Source organism: Rhipicephalus microplus, chromosome 6, assembly GCF_043290135.1.
Source record: "Rhipicephalus microplus isolate Deutch F79 chromosome 6, USDA_Rmic, whole genome shotgun sequence".
Taxonomy (NCBI): domain Eukaryota; kingdom Metazoa; phylum Arthropoda; class Arachnida; order Ixodida; family Ixodidae; genus Rhipicephalus; species Rhipicephalus microplus.
In genome coordinates, this window is record NC_134705.1 from 106,432,402 (window position 1) to 106,457,166 (window position 24,765).

At 48.0% G+C, this 24,765-nt stretch overlaps 1 protein-coding gene across 4 annotated transcripts in view; it reads left to right on the plus strand.

The window, feature by feature from the left end:
* Positions 1-24,765, plus strand: part of LOC119168046 (uncharacterized) — a 231,120-nt gene that overhangs the window by 142,235 nt on the left and 64,120 nt on the right. For all 4 annotated transcript variants that reach the window (XM_075866380.1, XM_075866381.1, XM_075866382.1 and 1 more), the window contains one exon: positions 12,985-13,014. In XM_075866380.1, the coding sequence (XP_075722495.1) occupies positions 12,985-13,014 (30 nt within the window). The remainder of the gene's footprint in view (positions 1-12,984; positions 13,015-24,765) is intronic.

Here is a 24,765-nt window from a genome sequence, read left to right on the forward strand (position 1 = left end):
ACAGTCTGTCCAATGGCGACAATTACAAACCATATCCTATAGGAATCCAGTGATACTACATGCTATGTATCCAGAGATCTACGCGACCGCTGAATGCAAAGATTGTCGGGCACGAGCTTCCTTAGAACACATTCTATTGGAATGGAAGGCATAAAACACAGTAATCAGAACGCGGCCTCTACCAACAGCCTCCGCGCGCGTTGGCAGGCCGTGCTGTTCAGTCCAGCCTTGGACGATCAGCTATGGGCAATCCAGCGAGCCGAGGAAGCCGCTAGGAGGCAAGACCTTCTAGCCGACACCTAGGCGGGAGCTCAGCCCACTAACACGCCGGATACGAAATAAAGTTTATTCCTTCCTTCCAAATGTGTTTGGAACTCCGGGAATCCCTGGACCACCGCGCGGTCGCGCACCGCGACAATACGGTCATGCCTTTCGACGCAAAGACCTCGGCTGTCCTACTCACCGCAGCAAGCTGCATCGCTGGGTCCCCAGACGAGAGCAGGACCTCCCAGTCCTCCCAGCTTGAGATGGCAGGCTGTCGCTGCGGGGAAAAATCAGCAGGGCAGCCGAATATAATACGGGAAAGGGTGGCATGAGGTTCGATGCAGAGGGAACATTCTGGGGAAGTGCCACAGTAGTGGGACAGCAGTTGAGGGGAAGATAGAGTGTGAGTCTGGAGACGTCTCCATAGGATTTGTTGGGAAATCTTAAGAGAGAGATTCGGAGGAGGGTAGATCCGACGGTTGAAACGTTGTATTTGTGTGAGCTCTGCAAAATTGTGCGACCACTCTTTTGAGAAGCCTGAATTGAGGCTGTTCTGAGGCCGGGTAATGACTTCTTGTGCCAATTTACCGGCAGCCTCCTTTTCCGGGCTCCCCGAACGAGCCGGTACCCACTGAAGCTATACCGATTGCGGTAAATAATGTGTGGGGTGTTCAACAACTGCCAGGCACAGGGGTGCGTCCTGCCCCTGGCATAGTTTTTACAGAGAAGTTTTTAAATCAGTGAAGTTGTACTGTGCATAGCAATGGGCAAGTGCTAAGGTGATGGCGGTCTCCTCCACCTTCTCAGCTGTAGAGCCTGAGCGAAGGCGGTGAATCAGGAGATGAGGTAGCGAAGGGTTGTAGGAAACCACCACAGCTTTCTGTGCTGTACAAGCGGCGTCTACCCAAATGGAATCCTCAGCTTGTGCGTAACTCTAGTGAAGGGCTTTTGCTTTGATTAGATCATGGTCATTTTTCGTGATTAGATCCTGGCTCTCAACCCGCCGTTTTGCCACTTCAAAAATCTGTTGCGACACCAACTTTTACTGGATACTGCTGCTATGTGGAAGGCACACTGCATGTCTTCTTGTGCATAAGGCGTACAATGCGATACAGGTCTACCTCAATCTGCATCATCCATACGAATACTGTGCGATGTCAGTGTTGTCTAAACGGAGAGGTCAACCATTATTTCACATAATAATTGAGAATTGTCCTCCTCGTTTTGCCAAGGCTTATTTACGAATCTGTTTCAAGGGGCGGTACGCACGGAAGACCGTCAAACCTGGTGATTGTGCGATACTTCAACGCCCCCATCCTTTAAAGGGGTTACTACTAAGAGAACTTCCGGGAATAGAACTCAAGGAGCTCATCTCGTCGCTTAGCCTCACGCTGCTTACTGATACAGCACAGCCCACACGTTCCAGCGATTCAGTCTTATGTGACACATGCCCCGACCTTTTCTTGACTCTTAACATTCGCGATGCTACATGCAAAAACTTGGGTGAGACTTGGGGAAGTGAACACAATTTGCTTCGCATTTTCTTCACACTGGCCGAACATGCGCCACTACTGAGTCCCGGCCCGTCTCACAGACTGGACTAAATGATTGATTGATTTGTGAGGTTTAACGTCCCAAAACCACCATTTGATTATGAGAGACGCCGTAGTGGAGGGCTCCGGAAATTTCGACCACCTGGGGTTCTTTAACGTGCACCCTAATCTGAGAGCACCGGCCTACAACATTGAAGAATTTGGTTATTTCCTATGATCCCCAGCTAGGGCGAATACGCGGCGTGGGCGTCCTACGTCCTTCATATTCAGTCAGTCAGTCAAACAACTTTATTTGGTCCGGAGAAGACGAGAATGCCCCCGTCCGGGGATACCGTCTGGGGGCCCTGCCCACGATGGCACTGGGAGGTTCAAGCTCTCGGCGACTTCGCGGGCTCTCTGGACAGCCCTTAGCTGCTGGTCCTTTGCGGAGCTGGTTATAAGCTGTAGCCAGTCTACCTCAGTGGAGGCTGACCCTGAGCCCCCGTGTAAGTCGTGACACTTCCGCAGCATGTGCTGGAGAGTGCACCACGGATAACCACAACGCGGGCAGCGTGGGTCTATTCCGTATACAAAATTTGACCAAATAAACGAACATTTATACGTGTTTGTAAAATTTGCAGGGTGATTGCCTGAGGTCTGTTTAAATGTGGGTGTGGAAGCGGAAACTTCCTACGCCCTAGCTGATAGTGCTTACCGACCTCGTTGAAATTGAGAAGAGGGTCCCTTTGCCCTTGCCCTCCCTCAGCCTCCGAGTGCCCACTTCCGGCGCGGTGTGTGAGACCTCGCGCCTGGGAGTGTGCAAGTTCGTTGGCGTTTGGGATGGTTTCATGAGCATCACTGCCCACATGACCAGGAAACCAAATTATATGCTTTTTGCCTCTCCAAGATGCAGCAGAGAACGCGCGCGGCTCCTTTGCACACCGAGCTTTTCATAAAAGCTCTCGTGGCTGCTCGCGAGTCCGTGTAAATAGTAGAACGGTTGGTTGTGGCCATGGCGATGGCCACTACCACCTGTTCGGCTTTGTCGGCATCGAATTTTTGAGCGTAAGTGATGTCAGCAGCTCTCCCCGTAACGACGTAGCTGCTGAAACAAAGTGATTGGAAGCTGCGTATTGCGCTGCGTCAACAAAGGTGTCATTGTCCTCAATCGTAGCCGCTGTTTGAAGAAGGGCTCTGGCCCTTGCTTTGCGTTTGTCGCAGTTGTATTGGGGGTGCATGTTTCTAGGTACCTGAGATACTGCATACATTTCCCTGACTTTGATAGGGAGCGCGCACTTCCTCTGTCTGGCAATGGGAGACCGTATACGAATATGCGCTAGTAACTGTCTGCTAGCCTCCGTGGAAGCCAGTCTTGCAACTTGGGCGACCTGTTGTGCCTCTACTATTTTGCTGAAGGTGTTGTGGACACCCAGCGCCAATAGATGTTCTGTACTGGTGCTCCGTGGGAGACCCTGTGCCTTCTTTATGCTCTTGCGAACTATTGATTCTAATCGGGCTTCATCTCTCCTGCTCCACTTGTGGGCCAGGGCGATGTAGTTGATGTGGCTCATTAGGAAGGCACGAAAGAGTCTACGAAGGTTCTCCTAGGATAACCCCCTCATTTGTTGGCCACCCCCGTGATTAAATGTCTCATGGAATTGGCTTTGCTGCGATGCGTTGTAACGTGTAGGCGTTACTGCCATCCTCCTCCAGGAACATACCGAGAATTCTAACTTTCTTTACAATCGGAATAATAGAGCCGTTCGTTGTGCTGATCAAGATATCCGGGAAACTTCCTTTCTTTGCACCGATTGTTGGGCGGTAAAGGAGCAGTTCGGATTTATTAGCCGACAAGCAGAGTCCTTTCTTGTGAATAAAATCTTCGACAACCCTGATCGCTCTTTGTAATCGCTCTTCACTTTGCCCATCAGTACCTCCCTCGCACCAGACGGTGATGTCGTCAGCGTAGAAGGCGTGACCGAGATTTTCAATCTCGGCCAGACTGTGGGAAAGTGCTCTTAGCGATAAGGTAAATAGAAATGGGGATAGCACTGCCCCTTGTGGAGTGCCTCTAGGTCCAAGATCAAACGTCTTCGAGCCGAGACATCCTAGGCGAATGGTAGCTTTTCTGTTCTTAAGAATTGAGCTTATGTAGTTGTAAAATTGTTCTCCTACGCCCGCCTCTTTAATGGAAGGAAGTATGTGAGAGCGTTTGACCTTGTCGAAGGCCTTTTTCAGGTCAAGTGCCAGAACAACTCTGGTGTCTCTGGAGCTCCTGCGAATGATCTTGTGTTTTAAAAGCAACTTTACATCCTGCGTTGACATGGACGGCCTGAATCCAATTAGGTTAAATGGGAAGAGATTCCTTTCCTCAGAAAATTTAGTGGCCCGCTTGAGAATAACGTGCTTGGCGACCTTCTCTACACATGAAGTGAGAGATATCGCCCGAAACGAGCCAAGCTCCTGGAGTTTTCCGGCTTCGGAATGAGGATTCCGGTCGTGTCGCGCCACTTTATTGGATCCTCGCCGGCCGCCTCTCGTTGGTTTTATTTGTTAGAAGCTCGATATCTTCGTCAGGCAAATTCTTTAAGAGTTTGTCACTAATCCCATTAGGTCTCGGAGCTGATCTGCAGTTGAGCTCGTATGGAACCTCTCGTACCTCTGCGCACGTGAAGAATGAACTAAGAGGGTCTGTTCTGTTCCCTGGCAAAGCAGGAGGGTAGTCATTGTGCGAGGCGGGTTCTGTGAAAAGATATCTCGAGGCGAGCTCATCGATAGTTTGTGTCTCTGTCAGACCAGAGTTCTTTAGGTTGTGGATAAGTCTGTCAATTTAAGCTGCTGATTGGTTTTGGATTGTTTATGTCCCAGTAGATGTTTGAGGAGGTTCCACTTCGCACTACTCCTCATTTGCCCGTCGACGGCATTGCATACTTCGTCCCATTGCTGTCGAGCTAGCGTTTCACTATGCTCATCTATCTGCCTATCAAGTTCAGCAATTTTCTTTGCGTAGGCGTCGGTTTAGTTTCTGCGTTTCCAATTGAGCCTGCACCGCGTTTTTAGACTCCAGAAGGTGCGCTAATCGACTGTCCATTCGCTCTATCTTTCTTTCTGTCTTCACTTCCTTTGTGGAAGCAGCAACGTCTTGTTTGAGGCGAGTGAATAATTTGTTTATTGAGTTGTAGTTATTCTCGTCTTGCTTTGTGACAGCTCTAAAAAGGTCCCAATCCGTGACGTGAAATTTTCTGAGCGGTGGTGACGAGATTCTTATTGCGAAGCTGGTAATGTAGTGATCACTACTAAGATTCCCTTGTTATTCCATATGGGTTCCTCTGCATTCCTAACCATGGTCAAATCTGGTGTGGTATCCCTGCTGACCGAATCGCCTATTCTGGTGGGGTATCGTGGATCGGTGACCAATGTGAGACCACAAGCTACGATCTGTGCTGCGAGGGCTTTGCCTTTTGCGGTATCCTTGATATAGCCCCAATCATGATGATATGCGTTGAAGTCTCCTGCTATGATGAGCGTTCGATCACCTGCAATTTTACATGCTTTGTGAAAAAGAGCATGAAACGTCTCTTTTCGGTCGGCTGGTGAGCTGTAAACGTTTAAAATAAAAACGGATTGTTTAAGTTTAGCGTTCGGGATGAGTTCGATCATGGTGTGTTCAATTTTTAAGTCCGGCCTAACGTCATGACGTATATAGGCGAGATGCTTTGAGACGAGTGTCGCTACACCCCTCTTGCCCTCCTTGAAATACGCTTCTGTACGATAGTGACGAAGAGCGATGACATCGGGGAGCGTTTTCTGGAGGATGATTACTAATGGCCTTTCGGTAGCAAAGCTAAGAGAGGGTTGCCGTGCTGCCTTTCTTTTCGGAAACTGACGCAATTGTATTGCCAGATTACTAGATTGCTTGCATTATCCATTTTACTGACTCGAAGGGGGTGTACCAAGCAGTGCGTGCTGCCTGTATGATTCTAAAAGTTGAAGCCTCGCGGCGTGCTCGGTCAGTTGAAGCCTGATAGGAGTAAATTCAGCAATAACGTCACTTCTTAGCATTTCGAGCAGTGTTAGGATGCTTGAGACATTAAGCGCCTCCTCTTCCATGGACTCAGGGCCTGCCCTGCGTTTCGCGCCTCTGTTGATGGACGCTGTGGCTCCGGTAGCTTGATCACTAGATGCGCGCTCTCGCTGCTGCATTTCTTGCAAGATTGACTTACAATCACCTAATTCCTGTCGAAGAGACGCATTCTCGCGCTCTAGTGATTGTATTTTGTCTCGCGTTTGCTGTGACAGTTGCCCTGGTTGCGCGGGGGCATGGGCCTCACCTGTTTCGTCTACCTTGTCCGCCCAGGTAGGTTGCGAGTTGAAGCCACCCCGGGGACTCCGAGAGCGTTCCGTGGCGGCGTTCCTTGGAGCAGCCACAGCTGGTGTTTTGGTAGGAGTGGCGATTTCGCAGTCTCCGGCGTTGCTCGTAGCGTTGTTCGTCTTGTGACCGCCTTTCCTTCTTTTTCTACGTCGCCTTCTTACAACGTAGGGAACTTGGTATCTGTTTTTGCAGGTATGGTCACCGGTGAGATGAGCGTCTCCGCGTAGCGCGCACTTCGGTTGCACACATTTGTGTCCATTTGCAATGCTCGAAGTCCCGCACTTTTCACACACTTTTTCGGTCGGTCTAGGGCAGACATCGTGCCTGTGGTTGATTTGGCCGCAGTTACGTCAACTGTCGATTTGCCTCTTGTACAGTGTACAGCGTAGCATGTTGGGGCCGCAGTGAACATAGTTGGGCACTTTCATGCCATTTAACAGTACAATCACGGTAGGGGTCTGCTTTATGCACCTGACTCCGAGCACCATCGGGTTTCTGGGTGTGACAAAAAGACTTTGCAGTGCAGGTTCGGCCAGATTGGTGTTGATGCCTCTGACCACACCTCTACAGGTATTTTCCGGAGGTGTGATATAAGCCGAGATAGAGTGCTTTTATCTGCCAAGAATATTTTCTGCACTTTGCAGTATGCATTGGCATTCGATTCTGAGGGTGTGCTTATAACGAAGATATTCTGCATGGTGTTCGCACACACGATATCCTCCTCAGCTACCGCTGGGGGCAGCCTGGCCGCCACTAAAATGGCTTGCGTGACCTTTAACTGACTGCACGTTCGCACGTCCAGCCCTCCCCCCGGGCGGACGACCACTCGAAAGTGCGATGTGGGCAGGCGCGGTAGCCTGGAGGCTGCGGCAACCTTTCTCAGCTGGCTGGCTTTAGCGGGGCCAACGTGGGCTCCAGTTTGCCTAGCCGAGTGTGTCTCGGGCTTGAAGTGGGTTTTATCCGCATTCTGTTTTCTGTGGGCGGTACTCCAGCCGTTGGACTGGGCTTCCTCTTTGGAGATTTGTTCTCCTTCTACCATAACCACATGAGGCATGGCCTCCTCGGGGTTCGGCCAAACAAGCGGCCGCGCTTTCCGCCTTTCCGCGCTGCGGCGCCCGATGCCGTGTATAAGCACAAATAGGCCTAACCCTTGGTGTCGGAGAAAGGACCCACAAAAGAGGTTCCAGTGGATCTACCGTGATCAATAGGGTATCCAAGTGTTCTTTGAAACTTTCCGGAGTTGCTCCAGTAGAATTCTTGGAGGGAAAGCTCATCGGACTCATTTGAACAACGTCAGTTGGCGGATACGATACAGACGCGTCCGCACGCCACTCAACCACCTAGTGTCTTCATAATCAGCGGGCAAACGCTCGCTTCCTCGAAACATCTAATTGCTATCCTGCAATCGACCCACACCTCCTAAATCTGTGGAACGCTATCCGCGGGCTTATAAAGCGCTGGAAACGTAAAAAACTCAATCGAAAACTTCGCGCTCGGATTGAGGTGCTCACTGCAGAGGCTGCAGCATACTGTGCGCAGTGTGCCAATTCAAATCGGGCTGACACATGCACGATGGCGGCGAACTAGATGACCTCCAGGTGCTCCTGGCGCCTATTTCGCCGTATTCTGGATCCCTTTAGCACTCGGGCAGTAACGCAACGCAAGCTCCGCCATGCTCTGCATGCCAATCAGGGCACTACAACTCAACTTGCGCAAGAATTGTGCGACCGATATCGGTCGTACAACTGACCGCATAGGCCCACAATGTACGTATTACGGCCCCTCTAACGCCGAACTCGATGCGCCTTAGTGGCTTTCAGATTTACGGGCAGCACTGGCACAAACGCAGCGGCGCACGCGCCCTGGGCGGACTGGCATCACAGCGTCGCGTCTGGCTAACATTCCCGACGAGGCACACCGCACGCTACTCCACGTTACATACTAGATATAGGATCGCTACTCGCTGCCATCGGTATGGACGACATCGCACATCACATCCACACCCAAATAGCAAACCGGTCGCATCGAGGCACTGACACCAATCTTACTAACCTTCTGCGCTAGAAAGCTCATGAAAACTAGCGTCTGTAAACGCCTTTCTGTCTACCTGGAGCCCAGAGGCAGGACCTTTGCAGACACGATGTTTGGCTATCACTAACATCTGTCGGCACAAGACATCCTGCTGCAGCGTCAACAGAACGTCATAGAACCGACCACTATGCGTTGTAACAATAAATGCGTGCTCGCACTTGACCTTACAGGAGCGTTTGATATTGTCAAAGACAGTAGTATTCTTTGTGGCCTCCCTACCACAAACAGCGGCCAGAAGACTCTCATTACACTCGAACCTATCTGTCTCATCGCGCCACTTTCATCCACCGCAATTCTATCGAACATGGCCCGTATCTAATAGGCACATAGTGTACACCCCAAGGTGCAGTCCTGTCACCCCTACTCTTTAACCTGGCCTTGAAAAAGCTCCCCTACCTTATGCGCGAGGTCGAGGGAATACACCATGCACTATATGCCGACGATATTACAATTTACACCAACAAAGGCATCTCAGAACAAATCGAAGAGTGCCTATAAAAGGCTACCCTTCTGATCAGCGCCTATTCTGCTTTCTGTAGCCTAGAGTGCTCTCCAGCGTAGTCGGCCATTTTCTCGGTATCCGACTTACCTCCACCCCAGGTTTTGCTTCCGTCTGATTGCTTTGCATCATTCAAGTAAATTCGAGTTGTAGGGATCCACATTACTTCATCTTTGGATGCCGAGGACAAAACAGCAGGCCTCCGACGCACCAGCGAACAGGTGAGCCGTATGATATGGCGGATATCAACTAAGCGCGGCGTCCTCCGTGGGACCCCGTGCATGCGGTTGGCTCATGCATTTGTAACCAGTCGCAATCTTTGCGCATCACCTGCGTCGTCAACACGAGCACGAGCTGGACGTCCTCCTTCGTTCAGTGTACAAACGTGCACTCGACCTTCCCACTGCCACCTCCAACAGCCGATTCATGGCACGGGGGGTACATAACTGTTTTGAGGAGCTGCCCCAAGCTCATCTTGTTAGCGAAATTATTCGTCTGTCAGAGACGCCATCACGGCGACGTCCACTATGAGGCTCCGCCTCAATGCGATCTCCGTTGAAGACATTCCGACGCCCATACTGAAATTTGGCGGCAAAAACTATGCGTGGAACCACTACCCCGAAATATGAACCCCGAGCTATATCCCGGTCGTAGACTAGCACGTTCCACGGCTCATCAGGCGCAACACTCCGACAGTCCTGGCGTTTTCTAAGTAGATATCTCGGGTCCCTCGGCTCTGGTCACCTCTCGGCTGCCATGGTCACAGGGGGAAAGCACGTTGACGGCCTCTGTTTTAGAGCCATCACTGTAATGCAAGCTGAGGAAGTTGCGATTGCTTTGACTGCCTCGCATCCTCCTCACGCATCGTGCTGACCGACTCGCGCTCAGTCTGTTTCCAACACCTTCATGGTTTCATTGCCCCTCTAGTAGCTAACATATTTCGGGGAGACTCTTGGCGCTTTAGCCCTCACCCCATTCGTATAGTATGAACCTTGGGTCACTCTGGCCTGCCCGAAAACGAGGTGGTGAACGCAGCTGCCGGTGCTTCTCTTAGCCGGGCCGTTGCCCCTCCATGTCCCGAGTCGGAATCTGGCAATAAGAAATATACACGCTTTCACAAAATTCTTGCCTATTACCGGGCTTGGCGCTGCCTGTAGCCAGACCCCACAAACGCTCTGGACAAAGAGGACAAGCGAATACTACGCCGCCTCTAGACGAGCACTTATCTCAGTCCGGTAGTCGCCACGATATTTTCGCCGGATATCAGTGGCACTTGCTCGATTTGCCAGCTCCTGGCCGACACCTACCACGTCACTTCGTGCCCTTCTCACCCTATTCTTTTTTTACGCTTTTTCCTCATCCAAAGTAGAGAGGCTTGGGACGACTCGGCTACCTGACCTAGGATGCTCAACGCTCCATGGTGGCTCATGCTCGAGCCGCGGGCAACTCTATTGGCATCACCGAATAGGGTGTTGCTACTCAATCATGCTATATGCTGCAACTCTCTGGTACATTTTCTGTAATAGAATGTTTCTAGGAGAATAATTCGTCTTTAGCGTTGTTTGCATGTTCATACGAAAGCACGCCGACCCCAACTGCATGCCCCGTGAGAGTAGGAAAACATCAAAAATGCCATGGACGCTCAGCGTGCTGAGGAAGTGCTACAACTCACCCGAATGTTGTTATTCTCATGTTATTCAACCTGAGAACTAAAATTCTTGCTTTATTGCAATTTCTTGATTTCAATGGTTGTTTGCTACTTTCTTGATTTATTGTGAATATTTACATTCGTATGAATTCTTTTATGTTTTATTTTAATTATGGAAACGATGCCTTTTCACGGAAATGCATTTCCACGTGGTTTTCGAATTTAGTTTTTTTTTCAATTCTGAGTTCACGTGAACTAAATCTTTGAGCAGTGCTGAGAGCGAAGTCCATATCAAAGTCTATCGGCTTCTATAAGCCCTTTTTAGGTTTTGAGTTTCGGCAAAGAGATTTTAACGGAGATCCAGTGCGCTTCTGACGCCTGAAATCATGGCTTACGTCAATTTGATTCTTATCGTTCTTGTCGGTCGACGTAGAAGGTACAGACAAAATAGGGGTTTCCCCTTCTTGGGATTGCCGCTGTGGGGCTAAACTCGGCATCTCTCCCGCTGCACAAGGTTCCAACATGGATATCGGTACTGCTACTGCAGAAACCAGCTGCGTCATCTGTGAGCAAAACACTTGAGAGATGTACTCCCTGACGCTCGTAACTCTTTTTTCCAGCGCCTTCGACATTGCCTTTTCTACGGCAGCTTCAATAAGATCCAAAATCTGCGTCTCACTTTGTTGTTCGTGCCTCGAAGTGACTCCGGCATATCCAAAGGCCCTATCTCTCACAACTGTTAGTGCTTCTCGCCATGTGCAACGACGTCTGCCCATAATTTCTAGCAGTTGGGTTTCATTGGACCTTGCGGTGCAGCTCAGGTGATCGGCCGCGTGATTTCCTTTACAGAGGCAGGATTTTTTGGTTTCAGCGCTGCACTCATTCAATAGATGAGCATTGCCACAGATCCAGCAACGTGAATTTGATATACAGCTTCTACACTGTGGCTAAAACACCTACATTTTTGACGTTGAAGCGGGCGAGAAGCGAGATGGTCGCCTCTGAAACTGAGTGGAGATATTTTCAACTCGGATGGACAGGAAGTGCCGGCAAAGGTAGCACTCAGTCGAGACTTTCTTACCGTTAACTAATCGGTTGTACCGCTACACAGCTTTGACCCCAGCATCAGGCAGCTTTTCCTGTGTCTCAGCGGGCGTTCATCTAGAATCGACTACTCGTATAATTGCCTTAGTGCACGTTAAATGAGGCGGGATAAACGCACTCACCGTGAGCGAAGAACTTGTCTTGCACTTTAGGATGTCAGAAACGCATGAAGGATCTGATGATCTGCATACCACACCAGCTCTTCCGAACTGACGAACATCACTTGCCCGCTGGAAGTGCAGCGTCATGGCCTGAAAATCCGCCTGGATTGCCTTTGCGTTGCTGAGCCTAATAAATTCACCTCTCGAGGGCACCAGTGCAACAGGAATGCTGCCAACACCACTGCGGAAAAAATATTCAAATGTCAAGTCATCAATAGGCAAGGAGGCTGACCAAGGGCAATGCCCTTGGCTAGGAGACAAATTAGACAATAGCACTGATTAGGTCGCCTAAACAAGTAATATGATACGACAGCTAGTTTCAAGAGGTCAAATTCATCCAAGGCTCTGCCAAACCACTGTCCGAAAGAGTTCAAAGGTACCAGCTACTGTTCTTCTGCCATGGGAAACTGCATACAACGTGCAGGAGAGACTGCTTGTGTAAAAGCAGCCCGTAGGACCCTTGCGCTTATTATGCCTAAGCGGCTGCTCCCTGCCACCTAGAATGCGTGGTGTGAGTTTAGTTGAAGTCATAAAAAGCTAATCGATTCAACAAGAACATTTACCATCAGTTCGTTAGGTAAGCCGAAAGAGAAGTGCCATAGGAATTTTATATATAGTAACATGTATACAAGTTCGCTGAGTAAAGGGAAGCCAGGTTGTGTTATTTCTGAAAGTTGTCTTCATGCGCACACCTTGATGTTTCAGTAGCGTTAAAAGGGATCAATTTATAATGAAGTGAGTAATCTTGTCTTTAAGGAAGGTGGTAGCAATTGAGCCGTCAATTGCATTTCTCACCATCTTAAAAACATTCCATAGAGTGGTATAGGCTTTCTATATTTTAATCTTGCGTGCATCTATCCGAAGAGTGAAATTGAATGGGATCTCATGACCAAGAAATGGCACCTGCAGCTCACACCATATTGTGGACGCATTGCATGTGTGGAATCCGCAAGGTAAAACAACATACGCAAAGTACATAGGCAGCGTGCGTTGCGCAATTAAGAAACTAAAATGCGGGCCCGTCAGTTAGCCTAACACCCCTTTTGAATACTTTACATGCAGCACAGCAAAGCAGCCAGAGGGTAATAACTTTCGAAGGTTACATTTCGAGGCTTATCTGTTCACAAACACTGTGTAGAAGTTCACGCAACCTTTCCAGAAAACATGTATTTGGTAAAAAATACGCCACTCTGCAATTTTTGCTGTGAAATTGTAAGTATGGCTGTAGTAAGGATATTTACAAACTTGCCTTTTTTCATTAAGGCATCAATGATTTCACATCGTAATTTTCTTGTTATTTTCATTATCCACAGCGATTAAGCCCGATTCCTGGTCCAAGTGGGGTAAGTGTTTTATTCCAAGATGAACTACGTTTCAATTGAGGCTCCAAGTTGTACTTCATAAAGTTTGAACTTGGTAGTTGTACAAGCCTGGCTGACAGAATAAATCGTTTAGTCGGACTGGTGGTAAGCCCGCCAGCTTGCACGGAACCAAATACGCACGCAGCGAAATACCGACACTCGCCATTACAGCTAAGGCCGAAGGAACGTCCACTATCAACCAGGTGAGTATGCGTGAGTATGGATACTAGTTCGACATTGGGGACTTTCTGAGAAGCTATTGCGATGCTACTTTGGCCATTAGGAAGCTGGGCGCAGCCTCACTGACGTGAATTACGAGGTAGTTTCCCAGAGTTTGGATACCAGTTTAAACCGACAACGTCCACGTTTAGAATTAGTCCACGTAGTGTAGACGAATCCGTACCGCGCCCGCGAGTTATGAACACTTCGAAGTTTTTGATGTTATCTACAAAGGCGCGGGGTTCTTTTTTTTCGTTCACGTGACCACTTTCTCCATGACCATAACCAGCATCTTAGTCAATCGACCGGAACGGTTGCATGCAAAGGCGGATTTGACGCAAGGTAGGCTGGCAACTATAGTGGCACCTCTGAGAAAGATTACGAAGTAGTTCGGTGGGTGCGCGCGCTGGTGTTCGAGGTTTTGAGCTTGGGTACTGATATAAAATGCCCTGTTTTTTGCCTGCATCCCCGTGTTCTTGTGACAATATCAATTCAGAATAGGGGGCTATCAGTTAAGCTTGCGAGTGGTTATGAAAGGGCGAAGGCAACTATTCTATGACAAAAAAGTGTCCTTTGCTATTCTATGGCTACGTAAATGTCTTGGCACTACTTGTATCGAAGTTCCGTCACAGTGGTCTAGTTGCTGAGGTACTTGGCTGCTGACCAGAAGGTCACGGGATCAAATCCCGGTTGCGGCAGATGCAATTTCAATCGATGCGGAAATGGTGTAGATCCGTGTGCTCAGATTTGGGGCAGGTTAAACATTACCAGGTGGTCAAAATTTCAGGAGCCCTGTATTACGTTGCCTCAGGTAATCATATGGTGGTATTGGGTCGTTAAACCCCACAATTAGCTATATAAAAGGCCTTTTCAAGCTTAGAACAACCCTTACACCTTGTGCTGGCTAGAAAACTTGAAGTACATTCGCATTTTCTCACACAAACGAAAGGAACACTTGAAGAATAGGTAGCGCTGTGAGTTCTCAAAGGTGACAAACGCAATCCACATCGGCTCCGTGGAATTTCTTCAATTTCTGCTAAACCCTTCGTTTCTTGATTTCGCGTCACTAACAAGTCCTACACTTGACTTAGATACCACTGCTGTCCAGTTGGCCCAGCTTTGGCACATTGAGGCAATTTTCACCCTGGCGTCTGCACCACCTCGCTAGGGGAGCCCCTTTTGGCGCCTCTCTGCCTCGCGATGGCGACTGTAAACGTGGTTACGGGCTACGATCCTGCCTAAACGCAAGTAGTGTCCATGGACATTTCTTCTCCAGGAGAAGGTATGCCATCAGACGATGAATATCTCGAGGACATGCTGCGATAATGAAAACGCAAGCAAGCGCAATCCAAGTCTGGGTCCACGCAACAGTGAGACACTGCAGATGGCCGTCATTCCCCAGCTGTGCAAGGAACGCTGGTGTCCCGACTCACCGGTGGTGCGTCTACCTCTGCTCCCTCATCGCTGCCAGTGAAGCGAAGCAAAGGGCATCCACGTTAGATGCCTGTCTCTCTCGAGACGGATTGACAGAAACAAAAACTTTATTAGTGCAAATGTGTTTGAAGAGAAGGAGGCGCCCAGCAGAAGCAGTCGCTCATCGCGTCGGCTTCGTGTTTTCTTGATGTTTCTCAGCGTTAATCACCATATCCAGTGGATTTATCGTTTCAAATCAACGTCACAAGTCATCGTGACGATCCTGACAAAAAATCAGAAGGCAGGACTTGAGTTTGACCATTTTATGCCCGTTTTTGCGTTCGCTGCGCCCGCAGGGAAGCCACCTGCATAGCGCTTGCCGTAGACACCGCCGTCACCGCTGCGACGCAGCTAGACGTGTCGTGGAACCACGAAGAACGCGGCGACCTGTACGCTTGGCGTTTCGAGTTTTTTGACCAGATGGAAGTGACCGGGGAGGGAGAAAGCATTTCGCATTTCGAAAGAAGAATTTGAGGATAATACCGGATGGCGACCAGTGGGACAGCGAAAAATTACAGCTAAAATGTTAGACCAACCAAGTGAGCAGCATTCGACAGGTCAGAAGGACGAGAAACAGAGAACAACGGTTTCGCCGAATCACCAGAGGTAGCAGAATGTCGCCCCTTCCAAGGGAAGACTACAAGGTAATTGTTCGACCTTGTGGGTGACTTCGCGTCAGTGTCCACAGTGCCACCCACATTGCCAACAGCGTCTACGAATCTTCCAATATACCAAGAAAGTCAGAAATCAAGACACAATCTGCCTCAACTACCAACAAAACATTGTTGTGGTTAGCACTGCTGTTGAAGAACATGCGAACAGGTACCAGCGAATGGCCTGTATCAATATAGGCACGCAAGCTTTTGAAGCCAGCGCTTATGAAGCAGCCCCAGAAAACACCTCCAAGGAGTGATCCGGGGAATACCGCTAGAAGACACTGCCCGAGATATAACTGAAAACGTTGTAAGCCCCAGGACCCAAACTGCGCTCGTGGCCAAGCGAAAGTGCCATACAACCAATGCGATTGTACTATTCGACGGCTACCATGTGCCAAGCTACGTGAAATACGGTGGGGCATTGCTACGATGTTCGTTGTACAGAAAACGACTGGACGTGTGCTACCACTGCGGATGCTTGGGGCATATGGCGGATGTTTGCCCCAACCTTGAAGATAAGATCTGCCGAGGCTGCAGGATGCCAAATCCTCCCGAAAGCCACGAATGCAAGGCCAGGTGCCAGCTGTGCGACGAAGATCACCCCACAGCAGACCGAACCTGCAAGGCAAGGTATAAGACATCATTTCTAGGGTGGAAACGCCGCTGGGAAAGAGGCAGACAAGAACAAGGGAACGCGTCCCTCACCGCAAAAAACAGGCTATCTCTCCACAACGCAGCAAAGGACAACATATTGAAGTCCCCCCCCCCCCCAGGTTGGCCGCATGAGAGGAAAAGCCGCTCAAGGTCCAGTAACTGCTTCAGGTCCAAGAACCGCTTCAGGTCAAAGTCACGCTTCCAGCCAAGGGCCAAGAAACCCCGAAACCCCGTCGCCGATACATCATTCAAGGTGAGCTGGGCAGACAGGGTCAAGGGGACGCGCGCGTAGGCGGAGTCTGCTTCTGATCAGAAAGTTACCAAACTCAAAGGGAAGTTAGCACAACTGAAACAAACGTTTCTGCAAAACAATCAGATAATTGCCGCCATGAGGGAGGAGAATAAAAAATTAACGGAATATATTCATAACTACAGAACAGGCACGGTGCAGTGCAATGATGCGACATTTTAACACATGATAGTGTAGCTGGTATAGAGGAGAGCAATGACTCACATCTCCCAAAGCATAAAGCTTTTGAGAACAACCACGATGGTACTAGCAAGCGCAATAAAACCAAGACTTCTAACAGGTTGCACAAATGTCAAGAGGAATCTGAGGAATGCGTAGATTTACAAATAAGTAAAGTAGAAGAAGCTGTGAAAGTTCAAAGTAAGGCAATAAACGACATTAGGGAAACCATGGGAGCGCAAATCAGAGAGTGGGGAAGGGCTATTATGCAGCAAATTAACAGAGTTATACAACAACAGCAAGTTCACCAGCAGCAACTATATAGCTTATCTACTGGGGTAACAGAACTTGAAAAATGTCCCTCTGCTACAGGCCCACACGCCAGTGGTGTAGCGCCCTTTAAACCAATTATCAAACCTTCGCTACTAATGCCGGCTATTATTAACCCGGCGCCTCCTCAGCAATAATTGCCGCCGTGGACAGACGCAACAAATACGTATTGTAGCAAAAGAATTGTAGAATTTACAGAAACAAGAAAGCCGTTCTACACCAGTGTCCTAAAAATAAAGAAAAACCAGATATCATGATCTTACAGGAGATACATGGTCTCGCTAAGTTGTCTGGCTACCGCTCTATCGGCAGTTCCGAGGGGGAGACTAAAGCCCTTACAACCTTAGTGTGGAGAGATCTAACGGCAGTGCAACACAGCACACAGGTTACGGATTAGAAAATATACTAATTGAAGTCATACCTACAAGAAAAACAGGGGACGATGTGTTCATCCTAAACGTGTACAGCAGCCCGAAACTCACACGGTACAGATTTTTAACTCTCTTTAAGCGCAAGCTTACCATAGCGGGTGACCGATTTGTAATGATCGAAGGGAACTTTAATGCCCCTCATTGTACATCTGGTGATAAACACGTCCACCCCAAGGGCAGGAATGTCTGACTGGACTCGCAGCAGGAAGGGCTATCACTCATCGCTGTCCCCACAATACGCACTAGGCAAGGGAATAGTGTCTATGATAATACCACGCCCGACCTTACTTCTATAAATAACACGCAATCTGCGCGATGGCTGTATACACAGCAAGACTTTAGAAGTGACCATTATACCATTTAAATTCAGCTTATTGGGGGTCCCACCAAACCCATGGGCAAACTGCTTACACTAGTTGATTGAAATAAATTCAGAAATATGCGAGAGAGTATCACAGAAAGCATTATAAACATTGACCAATGGGCAGGTGTTGTAAATAAGGATATTTCGGAGGCCACAAAAATAGTTCCACCAGAAGGTAAGCTTGAAATTCTGGACAGTAGGCTATTACATATGTGGGAAGCCAGACAAGGGCTAAAAAAATGCTGGAAAACGCAGAAACATAACAGAACACTAAAAAAAAAGATAGCCACACTTAACAAGGATATCGAACAATATGCACAACAGCTTCATTGTCAACAATGGGAAGAACCTTGTACCGCCATGGACAACCGACTGAGCTTAGGCAAAACGCGGAAGTTACTTTCGCACCTCCCAAGCCCAGAAGACACAAAAACGGTAAAGAAACAAAATATGAACGAAATTCTGCATGCCTATAAAGGCACAGAAAAAGACTTTCTCAGAAAGGTCGCGCCTAAATACATAAAGCAGGCACCACGATGCACTCACGGCAATTACGTAGGAGCGCCGAATCCTGACCTTGATGAAGAATTCAACGATGCGGAGATACGAGCGGTACTACACAAACTAAATACTACGTCGGCACCGGGCGCTGACGCCATTACGAACAAAACACTGCGAAACCTAGACGATACATCTATTTGCAAATTAACAGACTTTATTATTGAATGCTGGAGACAAGGCCACGTACCGCAGCAGTGAAAAACAGCGCACGTCGTGCTTATACCCAAGCCTGGCAAACACTTACATCTTGAAAACCGAAGACCTATTCCGCTAACTTCCTGCCTGGATAAGCTAATGGAACACGCCTTACTGACCCTATTGACAAACTACCTAGAGGACAACAACGTACTCCCATGTACAATGATAGGTATTCGGAAAAATCTCTGTACAAAAAACGCCATGCTGCAATTAAAACACGAGATCATAGATGAATCTAGCAGATCAACTCGAGCCATTCTCGGGCTGGATCTAAAAAAGGCATTTGATAATGTCACCGACCAAGTCATACTGAATCATGTCAGTAACTTAGCTTTAAGTGAGTGGACGTATAATTATATCTGAAACTTCCTAACAGACAGACAGGTCAAAAATGTTGTAGACGGTCTCACATTTGAGGAAAAATATTAATGGGTATTGCATGTACACCCCAAGGATCAGTGATATCACCTAAGTTATTTACCTTAGTCCTAACTGGCCACTTCAGTAGATTAAAAAAATAGAATAATTGCACCATACAATATATTGAGATGATGTTACTCAGTGGGTATGCAACAGCAGCTATGGGTCAATTGAACAACATTTACAAGAAGCGATCGACACCGTAGAGCAATACCTAGAAGGAACTGGTCTCACGTGCTCAGCCGAAAAATCTGAGCTGCTACTCTATAGACCAACATTAAAAGGCCGACCTGCCAAGCACCGCAACGCACATACCTACGCAGACATACAACTTAAAACACGAGATTGACACACCATACCCATTGTCTACAAGATAAGGGTACTGGGGTTAATAATGGAAGCCAAAGGCACCAATAGGGAAATGTTACGCAATATCAAAGGGTTTACCAAACGATGCGCCTAATGAAAAGAATTACGAATAAGCATAGCGGCATGAAAGAGACAATTGTCATAAGGGGAATCCACGCGTTTGGCATAAGCCACTATACGTATGTTTCTGTTACCATAGATGCTTTGCAGCAGAAGAAATGAAATGAAACAGCCTCATAAGAAGAATCTACCAACAAGCACTGAGGCTCATGCAAAGCACATTTTCGGAGAGGCTGTCAGAGCTAGGTTTACATAGTATATATATAAGGAACTGATAGAGGCGCAACGCATTGTATAGTACGAGCGCGTTTCTAAAACCAAGACTGGTAGATGCATCCTGGAAAAACTTGAAATCACTTACCACACACAATTTGGCACCAAATGCGACATACCTCCTGACGTACGGGCTAAGCTCAAGGTGCCTCCGTTACCTAAAAACTTGCATCCAGTGCTCAACGCAGGTAGAAGGCTGAGCAGACTCAAGACGATGACAAAGAGCTACGGAAACAACAAAAAAGCGGTCTTCGTAGATGCTGCTCGCTACAAACACAAAAGCTGCTTCATCGCGGCTGTAGTGAACCACAAGAAACAATGCAGCACCAGTCTGACAATACACACGAGAGGCGTTGAAATGGCGGAAGAGATAGCTATAGCTTTGGCCATATTACAAACTGACGCGTGTTATATAATCAGCAATTCACAAGCAGCTGTACAAATTTTTGCAAATGGCAGAATCTCCCCTGAAGCACTGCGTATTCTTAAGACAGGCAAAACCAAGCAAGGTGACAGATACGTTTGCATTATCTGGTTTGCATTGCATACGTTTGCATACGTTTGCATTGCCATTGGGAAGTCGGCGCTGCCTCACTGACGTGAATAACGAGGTAGTTTCCCAGAGTTTGGATACCATTTTAAACCGACAACGTCCACGTTCAGGATTAAACCACGTAGTGTAGACGAATCCGTACCACGCCCGCTAGTTATGAACACTTCGAAGTTTTTCATGTTATCAACAAAAGCGCGGGGTTCTTTTTCATTCGTTTAGGTGACCACTTTCTCCATGACCATATCCAGCATCTTAGTCAATCGACCGGGACGGTCGCTCTTCAAAGGGGGGATTTGACGCATGGTAGGCTGGCAACTATAGTGGCCAGCCTCTGAGAAAGATTACGAAGTAGTTCGGTGGGTGCGCGCTCTGATGTTCGAGGTTTTGAGATTGGGTACTGATATTAAATGCTCTGTTTTTCGCCTGCGTCCCTGTGTTCTTGTGACAATATCAATGGAGAATAGGGGGCTATCAGTTAAGCTTGCGGGTGGGTATGAAAGGCAGGAGGCAACTATTCTATGACAAAAAAGTGTGATTTGCTATTCTATGGCTACGTAAGTGTTTTGGCCCTACTTATATCAAAGTTCCGTCACAGTGGTCTGGTTGATGAGGTACTTGGCTGCTGACCCGAAGGTCACGGGATCAAATCCCGATTGCGGCAGCTGCAATTTTAATCGATGCGAAAATGGTGTAGATCCGTGTGCTCAGATTTGGGGCACGTTAAACATTACCAAGTGGTCGAAATTTCAGGAGCCCTGTATTACGTTGCCTCTCGTAATCTTATGGTGGTCTTCGGTCAATAAACCCCGCAATTAGCAATATAAAAGTCCTTTTAAAGCTCAGAACAACCCTTACACCTTGTGCTGGCTAGCAAAATTGAAGTACATTCGCATTTTCTCACACAAACGAAAGGAACACTTCAAGAATAGGTAGCGCTGTGAGTTCTCAAAGGTGACAAACACAATCCACATCAGCTCCGTGGACTTTCTTCAATTTCTGCCAAACCCTTCATTTCTTGATTTCGCGTCACTAACAAGTCCTACACTTGACTTAGACACCACTGCTGTCCAGTTGGCCCAGCTTTGGCACTTTGAGACAATTTTCACTCTGGCGTCTACACTACCTCGCTAGGGGAGCCCCTTGTGGCGCCTCTCTGCCTCGCGATGGCGACTGTAAACGTGGTTACGGGCTACGATCTTGCCTAAACGCAAGTAGTGTTCATGGACATTTCTTCTCCTCGAGAAGGTATGCCATTAGACGACGAACATTTGTAACAGAACTTTAGAACCAATCTCGCCATCCCCTGGTTATTTCCGGTCGATTTTTTTCCTATACCTAAACAAAAACTCACAAGCAGCATTTAATTAAATCTCTCGAGGCACCCAAGGCTCGTTTTTATTGCAGCTAGTTTGTATACTAGTGATTATTTGTAGTCAAAAGCTCTCATGTAATGGGTCATTTTGGGAATGTCGCATTCGGAGTGCACATGTGATTCATTTCGCTTGATTTCTCGACTAGTAACGCATTGCTGTTGATACTAATGCTGTTTTAGGTGTTGTTATGCATAGATTTAGCTTTCTTTAACAGAAATATTGTACTGCCTTTGGTGGTCCTTTAGAGTGAATGGCCTCCCAGTTTTCTTTTAAACGCTTCTTTGTATACTTCGGTGGTTGCTTTAGCATTCAAAAATCTTTAAAAAACCGGGTGCCAATTCATCAATATCGGCGCTGCTGAAAAACATCTTAGTATGATGGATTGATCAGACCAATTGTTAACCCATAAAAGCAGCCTCGCCACGGTGGTCTACACTCCTAGGCACTTTGCTGCTGACTCGCTGGTCGTGGGATAGAATTCCGGCTGCGGTGGTTGCATTTCAGATGGAGGCGGAAATGCGGTGGGCCCGTGTACTCAAATTTTTGTGCGCGAAATTTTCGGAGATCTCTTCTACCATGTCTGTCATTTTCATATGGTGGTTTCGGGATGTTATAAAGTTCCCATATCAATGAATGAACCCAAGAAAAGCAATTGTGAGAAACTTTATATTTTTGTAAAACTTTATTTCGGTATAAAGCAACAATCATTCAAAGTTAGATTGTCTAATAACCAAAATTGGAAACAAAAGACTTGGTCAAACAATTTTAAATTACTATTTGAGAATACAAAGCATGTTCGTATTCTCAAACGATCCCGCCAACACGTTATTTACGTTACCTGAAATATTTTGAGTAAATGCTCTCATCAATGTCATGCAGTCCATGGTTAACATCGATATTCAGGCGACGCTGAAAGTTCGCAAACGCTGTATAAAATCACGTGTATCAGCACGCCGCTGCGTCTCTACAGAGCTGATAAACGAAACGGACAAAGCAATGGCGAGTTTATGCAACTTTTATGTGCAGACGTAACATAGGCGTTGCGAATTCGGCCCTACGGTCTACAGCTTGAGTAGCTCGCACTGAGATTACACCAGTGCGTGAGGGAACTTGCCACGCATAGCATAAGAAGCATCGCAAGAACGAGGGTTTTTCGAGTGCCCCCCACGACACGAATGTCTTCGTAGAGGTGAGCGCTTTCTACTGACCCCACTTGAGGTTTCGGCAGACTCTAGGAGAGCCGTATAACGCACACACCAATCCAAGTTGTGCCAATGCAGTGCTAGGCCGTGCGATGCGCTGCGCTGCAGCCTGTCTACCTGAGGCCAGGATGAAGGTTCAAGTTCAAGGTGCGGCGATGGACCCAGACTAGTATGGCCTTCAAGACTGGATCCAAGTCCTGAGAGCCCATGAATCCCTACAGAAAACACGGAAAAAGACCCACATTACGAACGTCGGTCCTTTTGTGCGAGAGACGCCAAGTCCATCGTGGGACACGCCGGAGTGCGCCCGAGCACCCACGCTGTAGTGCTTATGGCCACAGCAGCGCGTTCTCCATACAACTTCACAAAAGTTAAAAAAAACTACCAACCCTTCTACCAGAGACATATTAAGTAGTATTCCGTTCCCAGGGAGGCCTTGACCTCACAACGCTGCAGCCACGCTACTTGCTCGGCGTTCTGATGCAGGCCACTAAGCTGACCGACCCATCTACACTGGCCCTTCGGAGTCACCCCATAAACAACACTTGCAGTGTCTTCACTGAATCAAGAGGACGCACTCAAGTTTGTGCAGCTCCACCAAATAAATATGCGAGCAGCATGAGCATTTTATGATGGCATACATCACACTCTCGATGGCTCGGTCCGGGGAGATATTACTTATTATAAACGCCTACTGGAAAAAATCGCCACAAGTACTACTCGCAGACTTGATCGCCCACAACCCTCACGAAACAATACTTGACGATCGACGAATGGTACTCACAGGTTCAATTTACATTACTCTTGCTCAAGCCGCAGTCCCCCGGAGAATTCTTTATGGTGGAAGACTACATCTGTGCACGCCCTACACACCAAGGATCGAGACGTGTTGTAACTACCGGACCATAGCCAACCGCACAGATATATGTATCCAATCTAGATCGCAAAAATGTACCAGATGTGGCCAGTTACATCAGAAGAAAGCAAACCCTAAATGCACTCCAGTCTGTATCATTTGCGAAGGCCGCATCTGTCGAGAAGCCGGGAGTGAAAGCACCGGCCCCTACTTAAACTCACTAGGCGCACACTAGAGCGTGAAGCATGATTCAAGCAACGAGTAAACCACACAATACCAGAGCCAAACACCCAACGCACTGAGCAACCTGCTACCCTACAAGACAGACGCTCTGAAAACTCCAACCGACCTACATGGGCCGACAAGAGGAAGACGCCCAAGGATACCTGAACACCAGTGGCCAACACGCCGCTTATCTCGAACCCCCGTGAGCTCCAGGTCTTGCGTGTGGTGGTAAGTGGTCCTATAACTCTCATAACCCATAACGCTGCTCCCTTCTCATCTTTTCCGCAACAGTTGCCCCCACAACCACCTACTCAGAGCCAGCCCACCACGGAATTATCAAACAGCTCAGCCGCACACTTCTCGTCATCTCATAAAAGAAAGCGCTGTTCGGACCCATCCGATGATTGTCAGGCTGAGTTCAGAAACTTGGGGGTCGAATTCATTGCCAAGTTAGTAGCTCTAGGGGTGGGTCCTGAAGACGAATTGTCAATACTAGCCGAGCAGCTGTCTAATAGTTTCGAGCAACAGATAAATGCGTTTTTCACACGCCTAACTCAAACCCTAGAAAGTAAGTTCGCGCAATTTGAGACCCGACCTGCAGAGGCTGGAGACCACTAGCAGCTCATCACATGAGGGGTCTTCTTCATCCATACAACACACACACCCCTCCCCCGACAACGCTTCCACTACAGTCACAGCACCAATCCTTGCTCTGATGACGCTTCAACATGGCGGGTCATGATAATTCCAATCACCGATAACTACTCCTGAGGAACTGCCGCGGCTTTCGGGGTAAGCGCGCATCTCTGCAGCTTTTAGGATCCAGCTTTCCTGCCATACCTGAACTTCTTTTGTTACAGGACACACAACAACAAGCTAAATTTTCTATTTAAAATGCAGTACATTCAGGCACCACCAATGCTTCTCGAGTACCCACATACATTCACCGCACCATTACTTACCAAGAACACACCATCATCTTCCCCACCTCATGCGTCCGCATAGAGAAATTCCCACCAAAACTTGGCACACCCCCAATAATTATAG